General features: G+C 40.1%; 1 protein-coding gene across 1 annotated transcript in view; it reads left to right on the top strand.

Annotated features, from left to right (window-relative positions):
• ipo11 (importin 11) overlaps positions 1–21,276 on the top strand; it is a 152,455-nt gene that overhangs the window by 15,369 nt on the left and 115,810 nt on the right. The window contains exons 5-8 of the mRNA XM_032516504.1: positions 1,927–2,130; positions 6,444–6,576; positions 9,181–9,239; positions 17,773–17,821. Of these exons, the coding sequence (XP_032372395.1) occupies positions 1,927–2,130; positions 6,444–6,576; positions 9,181–9,239; positions 17,773–17,821 (445 nt within the window). The remainder of the gene's footprint in view (positions 1–1,926; positions 2,131–6,443; positions 6,577–9,180; positions 9,240–17,772; positions 17,822–21,276) is intronic.

Genomic DNA, 21,276 nt, shown 5'->3' with positions numbered 1-21,276 from the left:
ACAGTTCTCAGGGGAATGCTGCAACACCCTAACAATTCAAAAGCAAACGGTGTGTAACACATCGGTCTGAAGGGACATGGCAAGTGGCCCTGAATGTTAGCCATCCATCCTGCTTTCTACAGCTTGTGTATCCCCGAGGGACAGCCCTCCATTGAATCCATTTAAACATTATATGTGATGTGCCAGTCACTGCCCCTCCTTGTCTTATCAATCAGGGTTGTGTGTGAGTTTCAGAATAAGAAGTAGAAGACCTACTTTATTGTCCTGCAAGGTGAAATTATTTTAACCTCTGGTGGTGTTACACATCAAACACAGGCTGAAATATGCACAAACAGGACCTTATGCATGCAATGGAGTGCTGTCAGGAGGGTTGCCCATTAAAGGCGCATAGTTTAGTTGGGGGTTTGGTGCCTTGCTCAAGGCATTGGCATTGCCCAGGAAGAGAACTGGCACCTCTCCAGCCAAGCCATGTCCCTACTGAATGAGCTAATGCCTCCCAGAATCAGTGTTCTGTGGTCAGTTTACATTAAATACATTCTATAATCCAGGCAAATTTTAATGCCCTCACCTGGCTTTAAAAAACTTAATAACTTATTGATAATTGGAAATCAAATTTACATGCACACTGATTTATTTATTTCTTAGTCAAATTGATTGTTGAAGGCATAAAGGTGGTTTTTATTGAAGCATATATTCTATAGCAACAATGCAATCCATTCTTAATTACAATAATGGGGATCAAAACAAGTTACAAGGTAACTGTCTGATTTCTATGGTTGTTACAGGACCATCAACTTTGTCTACAATTATGTGAACAAAATGTAGGGATCGCTTCTCTGCATTTTGCAACATAATTTAACATCACCGCAAACTACATGAAACTGTATATCTGTTGTCACCACAAATAACCACATCTGTAATATGTGGATACAAATAAACTAAACCACTGGGTGTTTATGCTACTACTTTGTTTTCAGATGAAAACTGTGAAAAGTGAAGTTTTTTGGCAGGAAATGTGAACCACAGCTGTCAAAGTAAGCATATGTCCTTATATGGTGTAAACAAATCAGCTTTTAAAGGTGTTCAATTGTAAGAGTCTACTCTGTTCTGAACAGCAACTTAATATGGGTGGGGAAAAAATAGATTCTTAGATGCATTGCAATTCTCTCTAGAATGATTCAAAGCTCTATTCTGATAAGTTAATAATTGATTGAAGTTTTTGTTATGTGTTGATTATTTTATTTAAAAGTTACTGTCTACAGACATGTACAAATCAGAAAACCGAGCGACTTAAAGAGGATGTGACAATGGACAACAACTTAGAGTTGCAGAGAAAAAAACACACAAAAATGGCCAAAAGGATACAAAAAAGTTATAATAGGATATGCATAAAATAATTAGGCAAAACACATCTAGGCTGTTAATCTACTTTATCACATTACATCTGACCACCCCATGTTTCATGTTCTAAGAAACCAGTTCTGCTTTGGAAGATCACTGACAAGGTGACTTTCACAAGCATATTGAAGACTTGGAATGGAATGACTAGAAAATAAAAAAATCAGTGCACAAAACATGTCATTAAAATTCATGTGTGACAAATACTGTACATGTCAAAATCTAAAACTCATATTTATATGTCTATATATTTTTTTTAAATCACGCATGGAAATGTACATAAAAACATTTTGCATTGATAATCGGTTTGGAATTCCAGCGTTGGCCTCGGAATCAAATCGAGAGGTGCCCAGAGACCCCCCCCCCTCCCCCCCATGTCTTAATCTGTGTGACTGATTATGATATTAGGTGATCCACAATGTGGGTACGTGACATGTAGCACAATTTTTTACCAAGTTTGCTTTGCCTTCTGCTGTGTTTATGTTAAGCCTCAGGTCATTTTTTCCTCTCTCTGTGCTTTTCCAACAGATAGCGACCCAGATTGCAGTACTGATAGCCAAGGTGGCCCGTCTGGACTGCCCCAGGCAATGGCCAGAGCTCATTCCCATTCTTCTCGAGTCCGTGAAGGGTCAGGACGGCTTGCAGCAGCACAGGGCACTGCTAACCTTCTATCATGTCACCAAAACCCTCGCGTCCAAACGTCTGGCGCAGGACAGACGACTCTTCCAGGATGTAAGTCCACAGTTCAAGCCTTTTGTCAGTTGTCTCCACTCTCAGATTGTAAGTAGGTAGTACTTATCTTATCCATAGTCATTGTACCACTAGATGAAGATCGGCACGCCACTAGTTTAGTGAAGCAGACCGGACTCCCGTCATGGAAGCTATGCAATGTACTGCTGGAGAATGGACCACACAGCAAAACTTATTTTAGCCACCTAACAGAGACACCCAAAAAAACTTTATTTTTGTATCTCATTGCTTGTCATTTTTGTTCAACTCTGTTGGCTGAACTTTGCAGCTTTGCTCTCTTCTTTCTTTTCTTGCATTTTGACCTCTGACTTTGTCATGTTCCTTTTTTTTTTTTTCTTCTCCCTTTTGCCTGCAACACCTTTTGAATAGATGAATAGTAAGATTTTCTTGGGAGTTGCAGGTTTTTTAGTTTCACGCTTTGCCTGTAGGAGATGCTGTTTAGCTGCTGTATGAGACATGTCAAATTTAAGCTCCATGTCAGCCAGATTCTCTTTGCATGCACGTGTGTCTGTTTTCATATGTCTGGAGCGAGATTGACGTTTTTAGGAATTGATTTGATGTGTTGATAGTTGTGTGTGTAAGAGAGATCGAGTTAGGAGGGTTGTTTGTGTGTTATTAAATTAACGTTTTTTTCAAAGAGGTAATGAAGCCATGGTTTAAAGAAACAAGACTTTAAGAGAACTAGTCAGGAAGAGAAGGGATTTAGAGGAATAAGATATCAAACAGACCAACAGAAAGACGGCCGAGGGAGAATTAGAGTGACAGAGACACACCAGTGGACATCAAAGGCAGTGGCAGAAACCAAATAGTTGGACGCGTGCAGAGGCATCCTCTATGCCAAAATGTGTGCCCTTAGGCAATACGAGGAACAAAGGCAGTCTGAGCCTCATTAAACAGTCCACTTTTTAAATGATGCATTGATGACTTTGATGCTAAATGCTTTCCTAAACGGTACCTTTGATTTGTATTCACAGAAATGTATCGGCATTGGACAGCAAGTATCTCCATTTCTAAGCTCCCTCTTTTACCCTTTATGTTCACACTGTGCTGAAAAGGGTGACAAAAAACCCAATGTGTACAAGTACTGTTACGTGTGTGTGGGTGTTTAGCTTGTCTGCTTTGACGGCAGTTCATTTCCTAGCCCTTTGCTTTACTGGCCCGCTTGCTGAGGCTTATGCAGGTTTTATGTTTCTGCGGGATTCTACGCAGAAACCTAGCGTATCTCTTTAAGGGAATAGCAGAGCCGGCATGTGTGTATGCGTGGGGAGTGTGTGGTAGAGCGAATGAGAGAGTGACAGGGATTGCTTCGAAGACGGAGAAACAAAGTGTCTCCCCTGTGCTTTCTGACCACGGTCGGAAAGCTGTATTAGGGAAAGTTTACTTTCTCCTTGATTTCATGTTTTTTTATGGAAAAGGTAGTCTCGCGTTACCAGGCTGTCCTCCACAGCGCTGCGGAGGAAGGTCTGGCTAGTCTACACAGCATTCTGGAATGGGAGAAAATCGTGGTCTGGTTGATTGGCAGTTCTTTAAACCAATCGCAATTGTCCTTGGGCAGTGCTAAGCGCTGGAAAATAGCCTTAGGGAAGGAACTGGTTTTGGTGGAACATGCGCACACTCAATGGTTGTTTTATTCGTACAGATAACAGATAACTCCAATTCTACAGATAGTGTAGCTAGTTGTCTTGATTACCTTGCAGAGATCTGAGGACCTGTTAACCATAATCCTCATAAATCAATCAGAGTTTAAAATTACAACACAAAGAAAGCGGAAGGTAACGGACATCTGGCTGAAAAGAGTCACATCTGGCGGCACCGCAGCAATCCTGAATGTGGAACGTTGTGGATTAGACTACGGAGAAGGAAAATCTGGAAATGAGTAGGAGGAAATGCAACACTACCAAGCCGTGTTCAAGCGGAACCATGACAGTTGTTGTGGTCTCCGTCGCTGCAACATGTTTCAAATGTTGGATACAAAAATCTAATTGAAACTGCAAATTTGAGATTTACAATGATATTCTTTTCCTCTCATAATATAAAATGAAAATGTGAATGCTAAGCAAGGGGAAAAATAATTATTTAAAAACCATTAATCTCAAAAATGGAACCATGAGCTGGCACCATAAGTAGTCAGTACATGCAAAAGGCTTCACATTTCTGTGGTTCATAATCCAGTGGTACAATTAAAATTATATTATTGAGTAATACTCTTATTGCCACCAAACAGAATGAGTATGCAGTCTCAATCTTACAATTGATGGATAATGCTGTTCCAGCAGCAGCATGGAAGACAAGATGACACATCAAAATGAATATAAAAGTCAGGGACACGTCAAAGTGGATCTCAGCAAGTCTGTCAAGCCTGATTCCGACCGGCTGGTTGGTGTCAGATGCTGTCGTCGTCATCCATTGTATATACTGTATATCTGGTGTTCCCCAGAGGCTAGTAGCAGGTGTACTATATTATTTAAACACACAGTTTTGTTACTTTACTGACTTAACCAACACAAAACACTCCCTAAAAACACACAGAGATGCAACAATACATATATTTTTTCTGTAACACTTACAGAATCTGCCAAAAAATGTTTGTGATCTGGGTTGAAGATTCATGAACACAATACTATTCTGAGGCACAAACTCTTTTTTTGTGTTCTGACTTTCATATACAGTATATATATGCCATATATTAGCTATAGTAGCATATATTCATATACTTTCTATACAAGAGACTGCATTCTTGTAACAAAGAGTGTCTGATAATACTACACTGTAGTGTGCTTTCTTTAAAAAGGTGATAATTTAATGCAAATTGCATTTCTATATTTAAAAAAAAAAGTGATAATGTTTAGAGATACCACTTTTTTTGTAATACTTTTTTATGAGAAAATGCCAGCTTAAATTTCTAAAACCTTATGAGATAGTCATAAAGGCCCTGCACTTTTGTGAAGACAATACATTAGGGTGTTGAGCTTGTTTGCTTTTTGTGACTTTAGTTTAGAGAGAGTGGGGGGCAGGTGATAGACAGCATCTGTCGTTGTGCTTTTGAGTAGCAATGTAGGAGCAATATCCCATCGGATGGGTATTCACAAGCAGATTGTCAAATGAAATGAACTGCACTCTTTATGGATGACTTTGGGTCTCTAGTTCTTCCTCCTGGAATAGGGAATCAGCTTGCAGATAGAGAAAGAAAATGTGCTCCTCTGTTGTATCTGATTGCAGTTGGGAAAAGGAACAGACCCATGCATATGCAAAGATAGTCAGATACACACAGATAATGCAACTACAGAGCTTACAGACAGATGGACGGACATGATTCATTACAAAAGTCATTAATTGGAATTCAGATGGTTCCCCAATCTCCAGTAGTCAGCTCAATAACAGACTGCTTTGCTTTGGGTGGCTGACTACTTTAAAAATATAACATTAGAGCCTTAACTGACATACTTTTGTTTATCAGGAGTGGGGACTGAGGTTGTCAATTCACTTATATGAAGTTGCATGTTACGGAGCTGGAAGCTGTTGTCAGGGGACACCGGTAGTTTCTTGTGAAGGTTACGTTTTCAGGTGTGGCAAGCAGTGGCTGTAGTTCTTTATGTGCTGTTTCATAATGATTTTCAGTGCAGTGTCACCTGGGGCCTTGATTGATTGTAGTCTGGCTCAGTGATTTGCATCAAGCTTTGAAAAGCCTCACTTTTTCAAAGGTGGTGTTATTGAAAGACTTCTTTTCATGTGGGGCATTGCCACTATGTTTGAATAGTAACTGAAATCTACTGTTTACCTGTTTCTGTTCATTCATTTTATGAAAACACTGACCAAAGCATAATCCAAAGCTCATTATTGTGCCATGGCAGATTTATATTATCTGAACTTCTGGTCCAGACTATACAATACACAGTTGATGGGACTGAGAGTACTTTTTGTCTACATTTTGATGGTCTTGTTTTGCCTCCAAAGGAAATGCCTTCATGGAAGAAAATGTAATTGGTTTGGGCACAGTGTTATGGCAGTGACTGTAATAGGAAGTTAATTTAGAGCTAAATTAGACCTGTGACTTGGATGTCCCTCTTTGCCCCTTATGTTTGTTCTGTTTGAGTGTATTATATGGAAATGCTTTTGTGTTTGCCTCGGCATCAGTGTAGCTGAGTGAGTCTCTGACGTTATAGGTGCCGTTTGCACACGTTAAACTGGTGCGCAGACACATTTGTGATTCATGTGTTCACGAGAATGACCTTGTTGAATGTGTAAGGCAAAATTGTTTGTGTGATTGACTCTACTGTCTATGTGTATGTTGGCAGCTGGCGTCTGGAATCTACAGCTTTGCGTGCTCCCTGTGGAGCCATCACACCGACTGCTTCCTCCAGCAGATCTATGCCAGAGATGAGGCTGGAGCGCTCGGCTCACTGGAGAGGACGCTGCTCTCTCTCAAAGGTAGCATCATTTTGCATACATGCAAACTCAGTGCCTTTACACACACGACACAACTGCATTCACATGGAAAGAGGTGCAGAGATCTATAAATACAAAATAATGAATACATTGGCAATAAACACCCGACTGCACATCGCATTGCATTTATCACACAATTCCACGTATTGACATACACTTAATGAACCCTCCGGAGTTGAGAGCTCCGCCGCCCTAGCTCAGCAGGATAAAACTAAATGTCATGTATTAAAATTAATAGCTTCAAGTTTTTATCACAAGCGTGGCAAAAGTATTGACAGAAACCTTATACTTTACACTTTCCAATGTGTCCCTGCCAAATAATTTTATTTTTTAAAATTACGCGAATTAGATGAAAAATAAAACTTTTCACATTACTCAGTCAATGCAGGTAACCTTCCACAGGGAAAGCACAAACCCAGCCCCCCGCATTTGCATATCCATTCACATTTCGATTAGTTTTGGTATTGAGGGAGGATCCCCCCCTGGACTACGCACATGATAAAACAGACAAAATGCTTCAAGCGTAATTTATTTGAATACAAGCTTTGCATTTTGGAAGATGACAGCATTTTGAACGGCGATATCACACGCAGAGCAGGGCTGTGTGTGTGTGACAACACACAGCGCATGTACTTGACTTGGAACAATACACATAGGATTAGGAACAGCCCCTGGTGCAGATCAACTGACGCTACGCTCGTCATTGTACGTGCAAAGACACCTTTATGAGTAAAAAGCCAACACTTACTTACCTGTTCAACAGGCATAAACCTGGAGAAAGCAATATTTCAGTCTGCTCTGTCTGCATGCAGTCTCTCATCGCCACGCTGTTTTGCACAAACACAGCATGTTACCATGCAAGTATCAACTCTTAAACAAACTAAAAAACAACTGTTTTGTATTCTGTTTATCTTGGTTTGCCACAAATCTTGAAATTTAAACTTAGCTGCTGGTGTTCTTCATTCTTTATAAACTTCACTCAGTATTAGGATGGCAGGAATATGGTTCATTTTACTGACAACAGCTAAGGGAAATGTCCAGTCTACGGGCACCAAGCTTTCTTAAGATGTGCCCCCCTTTATGAACAATATAGTTGAAAAGTCCTGCTAGGCTCTCTGCTCTCCCATTCAACCTGCGCTAGCTAGGAACACACAGTTTGCATATTTCATATTTTCCCTCCCACTGCTAACTTTTGGTCACAAAACACATTTCTTGTTAGATTGCAAATTTGTTTAATAAAGTAAAAAACTATTTAGCAGATTAAAGTGTTTGTCTGTTATACACCTAACACTTCACATAATCACCTCAAGTGACCAAAACAGTTCATCAATTCAATGTTTTTTTCACAAATTCCTGCATGCTTCTAAAACTACTTTTTACAACTTGTTTATTTATTTCAAAAAAAGTACAATTATGAAATACATTCTACTTAGATATTATTGTAGCTGAACTTGTTCAAATTGACAACAATATCGGAGCATACCAAAATTGTGCGTGTGCGTGTGCGTGTGCGTGCGTGCGTGTGCGTGCGTGTGCGTGCGTGCGTGTGTGCGTGTGTGTGTGTGTGTGTGTGAGACCCCGGAGGGTTAGGGGCGGCTGTGGCTCAGTGGTAGAGCGGTTGCCTGCCAATCAGAAGGTTGGTGGTTTGATCCCTGGCCCTGCAGTCCCATGTCGTAGTGTCCTTGGGCAAGACACTGAACCCCGAGTTGCCCCCGGTGCTGCGCATCGGTGTGTGAATGTGTGTGAGTGTTTATCTGATGAGCAGGTGGCACTTTGTGCGGCATCCTCGGCCACAGTGTATGAATGTGTGTGAATGGTGAATGTATCCTGTATGATGTAAAAGCGCTTTGAGTAGTCGTTAAGACTAGAAAAGCGCTATATAAACACAGCACATTTACATTTAGGCATACACGTGGTGAACTACTGGAAGTATTCATATGTGCTGCTTCCTTTTTGGAATATCAATTAACACTATTATTAGAAGGGTTGGGTACCGGAACCTGGTGCAAACGGCTGGTATCTACCGGACTGAATGACCAAGCCGATTTTGGTGCTTCAGTTCGGTGCCACTTAAAAGCCTGCTGAGCTCTCTCGTGCTCCGAAATGGACGCTACAGACAACGGAATTAACACTCCACTTGACTTGGCAGCAGGTGACGTTAGTCTATTGTTAGCAGCTAAAGACACGGCGTAGACTAGCTGCACCAACTGAGTGCAAGTGAGTGACCGACGAGAATTAATGGTGTGTTCAATTGCACCTGTAATCTCATGGTACACATACCCTTCTGCCATTTAGTAGTTCTATTTCTCATTTTATAGCAATTGACTTGAATAATCTAATGTTATTACATTTTATATAATCCTTTTAAATTTGACTACATGGCTTCATCAATAAACAAGCCATTCTTTAAGTCTTTTCGTGCTCTTCGTCTTTTTTTTATAGTATTGGTTCAGGCACCAGTATTTAAAAAAAAAAAAAAAAAAAAAAAAAGAAAGAAAGAAAAAACGACACCCAACCCTAATTATTAGATACATTTGTAATTAGCGACAATCCTGCAAACATATTTTTTTCTTTCTACCCTCTCAGTGCTTCGCAAGTTGACAGTCTTTGGATTTCAAGAGCCACAACAGAATATGGAAGTGATGGTGAGTCTTAATTTATTTTCAGCTGTGGCTGTTAAGAACCTCACATATTTCATGAAATAATATTTTTTTAACAGCTGATATTTTTGCTGTTGGTTTTTTGATTTGAAAATGACTACAGTAACAGTGTGCGATATGAAGGCTGTGAAGATTGAAAGGGCCTTAAGCCTTTTATCTGTTAAAAGAGTCAAGAGTTCTCTATGAGCTCTTCTTATACTTTCAGCGTGAGGAAAGTCCGACTTGAAACTGTTCATTTAATTTATTTTAAATCTTTCTGGTAAAAAAAAAAAAAAAAAAAAAAACTTAAGCATGTGTCTGCGTATAGTCTTGGTTCCCCCATGGCTTTGCGTTAATGGAATCATTTGCACAAAATGCCCCAGCCCTGTGAACTGCTGCTGCACATTCTGACTACTTTCTGTTTGGCCAATCAAGGTTTGGTGAAAGGATAGCAGTGTATGTTTTAGAGAATAATAAAAGGTAAGAATGTGACTTAACAGGTGTGTTGCTTTAGCAAAGCTCATCTTTAAACTTCACAATAGTAATGGATACTCAGTCTATGGTTGGAGCACCATTGGAAATGGATCAGGGGATATCAGCTGATCATACTATGGACTGACAAATCAGTTTAAACCTATTCATTCTAACCACGGAGTAGCAGAGGAACCAAGGAAAAACAGCTGCCCTTATTTAGAGCCCAGTTGATGATAATAAGGATCTAGAGTCACTTGTGCTTTTTTTTTTTTTTGCAGAGAGTCAGTTTTATTATTATACATTGCATAGTTTGTATTCAAGTGACTGAACAAAATATACAATTTGCCACCATTGTGGCAGAATTGCTTGGTATAATTTATCATTTCCTTTTTTGACATGTATAGACTGCATTGATCATCACAATACTTAATAAACAAGTGGTGCCAGAAAACTGTTTTTTTCTCCAAGTATCCTTGAGATACATAATGCAGTCATAGATGGTCAGTGAGTTTCTACTGTGCTCTCTCTGTCTCTCCATTAAGTTTAGCTTTTTTTTCTCTGTCAACCATGAGATGGGAAGGACATTTTATGACTGAAGTAATTTAGTTTAATGTGCAAAAAATACATTTAGAAATTACAAACAGTGAGCCTGGGACCATTAAAAACTGATGGAACTGAAGGAGGGAAGACAAAACAACACATGCAGACACATACACAGACAGACACAAGACAAGGGACCGAACACCTGGTCCAAAGGCTGTACTCTTTTGCAACAGCCTTTGCATTAATTGCAGTTCCAGCGACGCTCAGCAAAGTGTCTAGAGTCCTCCTTGGGGCTCGATGAATGTGTGTCGTAGAGAGTTTCATATAAACTACGTCCAAGAAGGAAAGGATCCATGCATAGACTGACAGGTTATGGGGAGGTTTACAACGGGTTGCAATCATTTCACAGGGATGAGATATGTCCTATAAATTAAATTGTAGTAAATCTTCTGATGGTCTGAATTGCGTAATACTTCTGGAATATTAGACCATCCATCATGCCATTCGAGTTTAATACTCAGGCAAAGAACTGATAAGGCCTGGATAACATACCACAGTTTTTAGGCTACATGGTAAATAACTTAAGGATAGGATTGATGGGCAAAGGCCTCTGCCAAGGGACACCGTACGCCTTAAGTGCTGATCTTAATTGAAAGTAAAAGAAGAAATAGGGTCGCTGTAGATTGTATGCGTTCTGCAAGTCAGAAAAAGGTAACAATCCATCCTCTAACTGCTAAAAATGTCTTTAAGACAATGAAGCCCCCTCTGTTCCCATGTGGGGCTGTTATAGGTCTCCCACCAATCAGGAGTGCTCTATTATTGACTAAAGGGCAGAAAGTGTGCCAGTTACAAGCTATACGGCAGTACGTTTCAGCCAAAGTCAAAGTTTTGATAAGATGTGAGATAATGGGGCCAAAGCGTCTCTGGCACTGTTTGTTAGAAACATTGGCAAAAATAACGTTATGAAGCGACCAAGGCTCATTTTAAGTTGCGGGCTTTTGCCTTTCCAGCTAAATTTAGCTACCGCTGATTGCAATTTACGCCAATAGCCAGCAGGAGGGGAGAGAGGTAGCATAGAGCTCACAAAATGAATCCTGGGCAACACATCCATTTTAACCACTGGAGATACAGGCTTGAATCGACATGGGGAAACCCATCCATTTTTCAATATCATATTCCATATTTCAAAACATTGTTTAGAGCAACAGAATAGTTATTTTTAACAGTCTGGTTTAAGCAGGGGAAGACCTCAATGCTTTAATAGTTAAACTACTTAACCATGGGGACACTAGTAGAGATTGTTGAATTATGGGCAGAGTCATTTCACTGTAATAATGCAGACTTTGACCTGTTAATTTTAGAGCCTTATAAGCTTCCATACCCCTCGCATAATGATATAAGCTGAGGAAGAGACGGAGATGGGTTTTTTAAAAAGACCAAAACGATCGGAGATCAAACATGGGGCAGTACAAGAGTGCAGCAAATATAGGCCCCTGATAACCTGATTTTAACATCAACTGGTTCTATACTGAATTAGCTTTGAAGTAACCACATTTCATATATGTGTAATTCACATATGTGTTTGTTGTGTGAAGGTTGTCTGGCTACTGGATGCCTAAAATTTCCTACAGGATAAATAAAGTATCTTTCTCGCCAACAAAAACAAGTAACATAAAGCGCAAAATGGCGAGCACTTTTAAACAAGACAGTTGTGCCATTCAGAAACAAATACTATAATCATATCAGATAACAGTGCATTGAGATAAGAGCACCATAAAACAAGGACACATCAAGTGAGTAATACAAACCGAGAGTCCATGTTCAACAGGCAGCTTTTTTAATCCTGAACTTCCATGTTATTCTCCATCTCTGTGGCTGCAGGCTGAAGGAAAGCAGCCCGCGCCACATAATCCTCAGCTTCTTTAGCTGAGGTAAAAGCTCTATATTGGGAGCCTTCCTTCATTTTCAAGGTTGCTGGGTAGATCATGAAAAACAATCCAACCCTCTGGCTCGTACTGAATCCATGGTTGAGAAGAAGGCTTGGCATTGCTTGGCCGTGAAGTTGCTGTAGTCTGGAGCGAAACGGATATTTCTTCCCGCAACAGCGGGCGTGGACCTCCATACACCTTGAATTGCTTGTCTGGTAGCGTAGTGAAAATCAGTATGTGATTAGCAGTGGTGTTCTTCTTGTCACTGTAAATTCAGCGAGCTCTCATAATTTCAATCTGGACATCTGCCAATTTTGGGAGATAAGAGCGGTTTCCATCCTCCATGTGATAGCTTCACCTGGAGCTCTTGAAAAGTTTGGCCTTCGCTTTCCATGGCAGTTTTCTAGAGTGTCCACATCAGATCTGAATGCAGAGGCTTGCAGTCAGGGATGCTAGCTGAGCATTTATAGCAGTTACCTTCTCGTCGCTCTGAGGGAAACGTGGCTCAAAGTAGCTCCTCAGTCTCTCCAGTCATGCATCTGTAATGGCGCCCATATCGACGCATTGGGTTTTATTGTGACTGTCATTCTCCTTCAAATGACTATTGAGCACAAAGTAGGAACATATTGGAGTTGGAACCCTAAAAAAATTTGGCAAGGTTAGGCTGGGAACTACACCTTAAGCTGCCATCTCTGTCGAGCTGCTCATGTGACTCCTACTGTGCTCTATTAATCTTCTGAGACAACTTTTAGCTTGCAGGCTGAAGTTTGGGTAATGGTTGAAATAGTCACATTAAAATAGAATTTGCCTCTGAGCTGTCCCTGGTTATTCCAACTCAGTGAGCAGAAGAATTGATTTTGAGTTAATATTTCATGTTTGGATGTTTATGCTGTTATTATCTCAGACTCTCTACCTTCTATTTTAGGCTGTTGATACTTTCATTTCCTTTTCATTCAATTTATTATTCAGCCGATGGTGTGTTAAAGGTCCCATGGCATGAAAATGTCACTTTATGAGGTTTTTTAACATTAATATGCGTCCCCCCAGCCTGACTATGCTCCTCCAGTGGCTACAAATTTCAAAAGGTGTAAACCAAGCCCTGGTTATCCGTCTCTGAATTTTGAGAAAATGAAAGTTCAGATGGGCTGATATGAAATGTCGACTACAGATACAGTATTAAGGGACCACTAAGGCCTATATAAAAGCATCCAAAAAGCACTATGTCATGGGCCCTTTAACAGAGAAATCTCAGTGAACCCAACTCTTTTCCAACATTCAGGTCATTGGCTATACCTCAATCTATTGTAAAATAAAATTCTTCTTTTTTGTACCTGATGCCCTCTCCACTCAGAATTGTGTTTTGCGTATTGCTGCTTCACTTGGAATTTCAGAAGAATAATGTGCAAAATGTGCAGTGAAGTTTCTCTGTGCTCCCTGTAATTCTGAATTCAACACGAATGTTCATGCATGATTTTGTGATATCACAACTAGTTTAGAAGCCAATCATGATCCAAGATGCAACCGACACTTAAATGTAATGTGGAAACCTAAACACTGAGAAGAAGGAAACCGGTTGTGCATTGGTCTCTTTATGTATTTCACTGCTTACAACAGCAGGTGGTGTAATCTTGTGGCTGTCACCTGTCTCTTTGAATGCTGTACAGAAAAAAAACTGTACTGTTGTTTGAGGCTGACGCTTAGCTAGATCCTGGAGTGCCGGCGCCATTCAACTGTCTTTGTCTGTGTGCACATCTGATGGCCATATTCTGCTTAAGTTGAAGGAGCTGATGGATAACATTTCACTGGAATTCATGGATTTCATGTGACAAATGAAAATTGATTGATTGACACTCATTTTTGCTCTTCTTGTCTGTACATCTCTGCAGAAATTGGAGTCTTATAGCCTCAGGATAAGCTTGTTTTTCTGCTGAAGTGAAAATACTTTTATAATAGGTAGTTATTGGTGTTTTTTCTTTTGACTGCCTTGAGTGATCCACTTGCCTCTTTCCATTGACTAAATGCAGAGTTGTATGAAATCATAAACCATGTTAAGATGCTGAGAAACTCTTCATATTACATCATTATATTACATAATTACATTTTTTATATCTGTTTCAAGGTTATATTTCCGACAGGGACTGAAGGAAAGGGAGTGGGTTGCCTACCAAATAATTAATTTGGCAACCTGCTGAGAACTGAATAAACCCATCTGAAAGAAAAACTAAGTCATGTGTAGCTCTCAGACGCCCTCAGTACAGCAGGCGGAAATCTTAATACTTAATGCTATTATGCTTAATATGCAATAACAATCTTTATGTGAATAGGCTTGTGCTTTTCTAGCCCTTAATTTGTTGTTTTTATATACTTTGACCCTCAACACAATCTTTGGTCCCTAAGCATTAACGGAATGTGGGAACCATGTTGGCAGTTGGTTATTTATTGAAGTACATCAAATATATTTTCTATTGAATGTTTTTATTATGGTGAAATGGGAAACAGTAGGATTATGTAAACCTAACCTGTTTAGCCAAACAGGTTTCCTCCACTCACTTTTGGTTACAGATTATGACAATGTTTACAGATGTTTTTTGTGACTGCAGTGTCACTGCATGACATTTGGTTTGATTATAAAATAAATACTTGAATACAACTTGAAAATATGTCTCAGGAGCCAATGAAAATGCTCGGACAGAATGTTTTGCTTACCTTTCTATAATGTTCTTTAGAGCACAAATAAAGACTCCTAGCAGGTTATTTATCCTGTCTTAGCCAGTGTCTTTACACTCAATATGAACATTCTGAATAGATTACGTTTGTTTTCTAATCGCCACAGTGGCAGCACTGCTGGAGAACGGCACCGAGTTGGAAAAGGCTGACACTAAGGATTAAAAGCTTTTTATTATTATTTATTTTTTACACATACACTACTGTTCAAAAGTTTGGGGTCACATTGAAATGTCCTTATTTTTGAAGGAAAAGCAGTGTACTTTTCAATGAAGATACCTTTAAACTAGTCTTAACTTTGAAGAAATACACTCTATACATTGCTAATGTGGTAAATGACTATTCTAGCTGCAAATGTCTGGTTTTTGGTGCAATATCTACATAGGTGTATAGAGGCCCATTTCCAGCAACTATCACTCCAGTGTTCTAATGGTACAATGTGTTGTTCGCTCATTGGCTCAGAAGGCTAATTGATGATTAGAAAACCCTTGTGCAATCATGTTCACACATCTGAAAACAGTTTAGGTCGTTACAGAAGCTACAAAACTGAGCTTCCTTTGAGCAGATTGAGTTTCTGGAGCATCACATTTGTGGGGTCAATTAAAACGCTCAAAATGGCCAGAAAAAGAGAACTTTCATCTGAAACTCGACATTCTATCTTGTCCTTAGAAATGAAGTCTATTCCATGCGAGACATTGCTAAGAAATTGAAGATTTCCTACAACGGTGTGTACTACTCCCTTCAGAGGACAGCACAAACAGGCTCTTACCAGAGTAGAAAAAGAAGTGGGAGGCCACGTTGCACAACTGAGCAAGAAGATAAGTACATTAGAGTCTCTAGTTTGAGAAACAGACGCCTCACAGGTCCCCAACTGGCATCTTCATTAAATAGTACCCGCAAAACACCAGTGTCAACATCTACAGTGAAGAGGCGGCTGGGGGATTCTGGGCTTCAGGGCAGAGTGGCAAAGAAAAAGCCATATCTGAGACTGGCCAATAAAAGAAAAAGATTAAGATGGGCAAAAGAACACAGACATTGGACAGAGGAAGACTGGAAAAAAGTGTTGTGGACGGATGAAATTCAAGTTTGAGGTGTTTGGATCACAAAGAAGAACGTCTGTGAGACGCAGAACAAATGAAAAGATGCTGGAAGAATGCCTGACGCCATCTGTTAAGCATGGTGGAGGTAATATGATGGTCTGGGGTTGCTTTGGTGCTGGTAAGGTGGGAGATTTGTACAGGGTAAAAGGGATTCTGAATAAGGAAGGCTATCACTCAATTTTGCAACACCATGCCATACCCAGTGGACAGCGCTTGATTGGAGCCAATTTCATCCTACAACAGGACAATGACCCTAAACACACCTCCAAATTGTGCAAGAACTATTTAGAGCAGAAGCAGGCAGCTGGTATTCTATCGGTAATGGAGTGGCCAGCGCAGTCACCAGATCTGAACCCCATTGAGCTGTTGTGGGAGCAGCTTGACCGTATGGTACGCAAGAAGTGCCCATCCAACCAATCCAACTTGTGGGAGCTGCTTCTGGAAGCGTGGGGTGCAATTTCTCCAGATTACCTCAACAAATTAACAGCCAGAATGCCAAAGGTCTGCAATGCTGTAATTGCTGCAAATGGAGGATTCTTTGACGAAAGCAAAGTTTGATGTAAAAAAAATCTTATTTCAAATACAAATCATTATTTCTAACCTTGTCAATGTCTTGACTCTATTTTCTATTAATTTCACAACGTCTGGTGGTGAATAAGTGTGACTTTTCAGGAAAACACAAAATTGTTTGGGTGACCCCAAACCTTTGAACGGTAGTGTATGTGTGCTTTTGCTTCTCAGTATGTGGGTTTGCAACATCCAGGAGTTACAAGCATCTTTGTGTGTTTCCCAAAGCAAATTACAGTTTCAGTTAAGCCATGGCAATAAACAATCTACTGCCGTTTTCTCAACAAGTCTATGGACCTGTACTTGTACACAGTTGAAACATTTACCAAATTGTAATCTTAAATTGCTACCCACATTGTTCCTTTAGATCCATTCACCGATCAAACTTTGTTGTTCTTTTGACAGTCTCATCTACCTTTACAAACTACTTCTCACATCAATGCTGACAATCCCGTTTGGTGCCCACCACTCGCTGTCTGTCTCCATTTTCCGTCCTTCTCCTACCACCTCAATCCATTCATCTGACATTCTTTTTCTTTTCTTCCTTGTGTATTCTTCCCCGACAGGGCTATGGGCCTCACTTCTCTTCCTCTTTAGTTGTCAAACCTTCTTAATCATGACTAATTGAGCTGAAAAGTTGTATTTTGCTTTAGTTGTTTCTAATTTCCTGCACGCCCTATTTAAGTATTTTTCTCCTTTTATTTCATCTACCTTGCCTCCCACTCGTTTTCTAAATCCCACTGAGTTTAACAAAATGCCTGCCGTATATGTTGTTCTTTATCATCTGCCGCCCTTTCTTCTGTGCTAGACCTTTAGTGACCCACTCTTTCTTCACTACATTTTGCTGAGCTATACTTGCAGACTGGGCTGTGTTGTCTGGATGTGTGATTAATGGCACCGCTGTTGACCTCATGGCTGAACATTAACGCAGAACTAAACCGATTGCATCACCATCTATCATCTAATTTCCCATGCTAAGCCGCATCTATACCCGGCTACAGCAAATTGATTCTCTTTCGTTCTGTGTAGCTGGCACTTTTATCTATACTCCTGAGTACAGTGGTGTGTGTTTGCCCATGCACACACATACCAAAATTATTCCCTTGTTAATATATCTCCTTCTGAGCAATACTGATGAGGTAATCTCGAGTGATTTAACTGCAGAAAAGATTAAACTTTATTTCACCCTCTCTTTCTTTTCAGGGTTTCCTGAATGCAGTGTTTGAGAGGCTAAAACAGTTCTTGGAATGCTGTGAGTACCTGTCTCTTTCCCTTTCCTGGATCTCTGATCCAAGGTTTCTCCGTTCAGTAAACAAACTCAGCCACTGGTGCTTTATCTAATGCATACTGAAGGCACCCACTTAAAAGGCTAGGAGGTTTTTATAACACCCGAAGTCTAGGTCTAGGTAGGTCATGATAGCAGAACATAACATAGGTGTCAAATTAGAAGTTCAGGCCGAGACATCCTAAAGGCCGTTTTATGGTAGTGCGTAGAATCGACGGCGTACCCCCACAGACCCCTCTACGTCTACGCCGGACCCTACGCCGTAGCCTGACGTGCACCTTTTTGGTAGCGTTGCATTCCCCCCCCGCCTCTCAATTCCTGGTTCTCCTTCTGAACAAACAACACGAAATCAAGGAGAGGGTTAACTTTCCTGCTACAGATTTCCCACCGTGGTTAGAAAGCACAGGGGCGACGCATTGTTTCTCTCTCACTATGACTCTAGAGTCGCTACTCACTCTGAAGCTAATTACCGTCACTCTCCAAGTTCTCCCTCACTCTATCATCCACTACACACACACACACACACACACACACACACACACACACACAACACACACACACACACACACACACACACCCCGCCCACTTACGTAGGCTACGGCGAAAGCTCTGTGTGGAGCCTTTGCTCAACCATAAAACGGCGTTAAGGGGGTTAGTTTGTAATCAAGAGTTTCTCTTCTAAACCATTAGGGAACAGAAGAGCTCTAAGTGCAACGTACTGTATGCCCACTGTTTTATTATTTCAATGTATGAGTCTGACTCAAAGAATGTCAATCTTTGTTATTGCTAAATGTCAAGCGAGCAGGTCAAAGGCATCATGAAATGTGTCTTCCTGGAAAGTCTTTGATGGTGACCTCACCCTGCGTCAGTAGTAGTAGTAGTAGTAACATAAAATCCAAGCAATAAAACACTAAAAATTATCAAAATTTTACTTTTCTACCCTACTATCAAATCATGTGTTTCCTTCACTAATATTGTGTCAGTGAAAATGATCCCTGATTGTGTTTAACAGGAAATACCCCACATTAAATACACAATTTTTCTTATGTTTTGCCACTTTATACTTACAGTATGTATTTATATAGTTATTTATTTAACAGCTGATTCTGCTTAAGTGTTCAAATGGATCATAATAAATTAAGTTTTTATTATTTTTGTAATCTCTTTTAGTTCATTTCATTTCCATTCCTTCTTTCTCATTCATTTGCTAGCTCTCTTGACCAACACTCTGTCTCTTGTTCGCTCATGCTCTCTTAAACACGCATCATAGGGTCCATTGATCTCCTATGGGGAGGGCTGTGGCGCCCAACTAGTCGCGGTTCAGCCCGTGGCGTTGCGCACCGCTCGGATTTGCTACTTTGTGTTGCGCTCAAAGTCAAAATTGTTTCAACTCTGACCTAGTCGCAGCTGGTACAACCAGTAGGATGACAGCATGTCGTTACCTAGCTACATGAAATAGCTTCCTTGCCATCCTTGGTGTCAAATCCTGCACTGCGCTTTGCTGTGAGCGCTTTGCTCTGCACCCTACCTAGCGGTGCTCAGAGAGCAGATCGCGTATCATGTGGAGGGAGCTTTAAGCTCATTTTCTCTTTATATCACATCTTTTTTTAACTAGTCCGCAAGCTTACATCATAACTTTGTATGCAATGTCCATAAACATTACAAAAGATGTCCTCCCCTTGTCCTAATATTAATACTGTAGTCACCTGGTGTTTTCCTTATAGTGTAAATTAAGCTTCACACAAGTTGAAGCAGCCACTTTATTTGTGCAGCAGTATAATCTCTTTTGTGCTTGTCTGGGATTTGGTGTCAGATTGAAAATCAAAAATGTTGAAACCAATCATTTATATCATATTTAATATATACCCTAAAAAGTTTTCCCTTTCTGAACCTATGGTACAGCAACTTATATTTACTTCCTACTTATTCTGGTTGAAACACATAAGTTCCTTAGTTCTTATGAAGTTTTCTTTGTTGCTGGGAAAACACTCAATGGGTGAAACTGTTTGAGTGGTATCTAGGGGTGGAAGGAAAAAATCCATACAGCGTAGTATCACAATGTTTTCCATAGTTCCATACTGTATGGATATACAGGCGCCAAGTATCGATCTTTTATTACATATGTGTTGGTCAATTTGCCTGCTTGCCAATGCCATTTTGCAGCAGTAACATTGAATTCAGATGATGAAACAGAGAAATTTATCATTTTAGATAAAACAGATGTAGAAGTTTCCTTTTGGGGACATCATTTGAAATTGGTAAAAATTAGAAGTTGGGGAAAAAAAGGTAATAAATTGCAATATATCGCAGGATCTTGCAATATGTTTAAAATCGCAATCATATCTCATCGTGACAATAGTATCGTGATGATATTGTATCGGGAGGCGTCTGGTGGTACCACTAGTGGTACCTATGTTAGCTCACTTTCACTGACTGATTTCACTATCAGCTGCCCATTCTTTTCTCCCATAGAAGTTTGTCCTGACAACACCCAGTAAGTGAGAGATTAATCTCAGACAAATCCACGAGTGGCAGACGTTCGCAAAAATATCCTTTGAGATATCAGCCACATTTATCACTTCCCATATGTACTCTGCTGATGGCAAAGGAGACACAGTCCTGTTGGTATTTGGGCCAGGCAGATAGGGAAACAGCACGGCAGCTTACAGCTGGGCTGGGGAGAAATATCAGCTCTGCACAGACTGATAAGGTCAGCTATATAAACTGGTGTTTTTGGTGCAGTCTGAGCGGTCCATTCAGATGTCTGGCTCTCCCTGTTAGACATTTGTCATCCAACTGAGGTTGCCTATCCATTCCTGTTAGCCATTACATTGTTGAAAACCTTTTTGTTTGGCTTTTTTGGGTTACAAATCTGTCAGAAATAATTAATGCCCCCTCGTTTCAGTGTTCTTTCTTAACTGCTTACATCACACCTGCAAAAAAAAAAGAAACCGTGGCATGGTCCCAAAGTCAATTAAATGCAATGGTGTCTAGATCTACCTTATCCCTAATTTTACATTTAAAAAAAGAAGAAGCAGCAAAACAAAGCAATTTTTTAGCCAGTTAACATCTTTAATTAATCTAGTGACATTTTGAATTAGTAGTAGCTGATAAAAAGGGAATGTGTGTACAATGGGAGAAGAAATGATGACCCTGTTTGTGCTCAAATGATTGGCGGAACGCCAACGGCTGTTATGGTCTGCCGATTTCATCAATGAGGTCGACAAGGATGAACTACAGTGGGCATCTTTATTATTTAGCATCATGAGTTGTTTTTATGGAGCCAACATTTACATCAGAGGAACTAAAGCAATTAATAGTCATTTTTAACAAGGCAGCAAGGTGAATTGAGCACTTGACCCCAAAGAAAGTGGAAATGTTTCTTTTAGTAAATAAGGATAAATTAATCTCTACATGTTTCT

The sequence above is a fragment of the Etheostoma spectabile genome, chromosome 5, assembly GCF_008692095.1.
Source record: "Etheostoma spectabile isolate EspeVRDwgs_2016 chromosome 5, UIUC_Espe_1.0, whole genome shotgun sequence".
Classification (NCBI taxonomy): Eukaryota; Metazoa; Chordata; class Actinopteri; order Perciformes; family Percidae; genus Etheostoma; species Etheostoma spectabile.
Note: the sequence above shows the minus strand (reverse complement) of the source record. Positions and strands in the feature narration are given on the sequence as shown.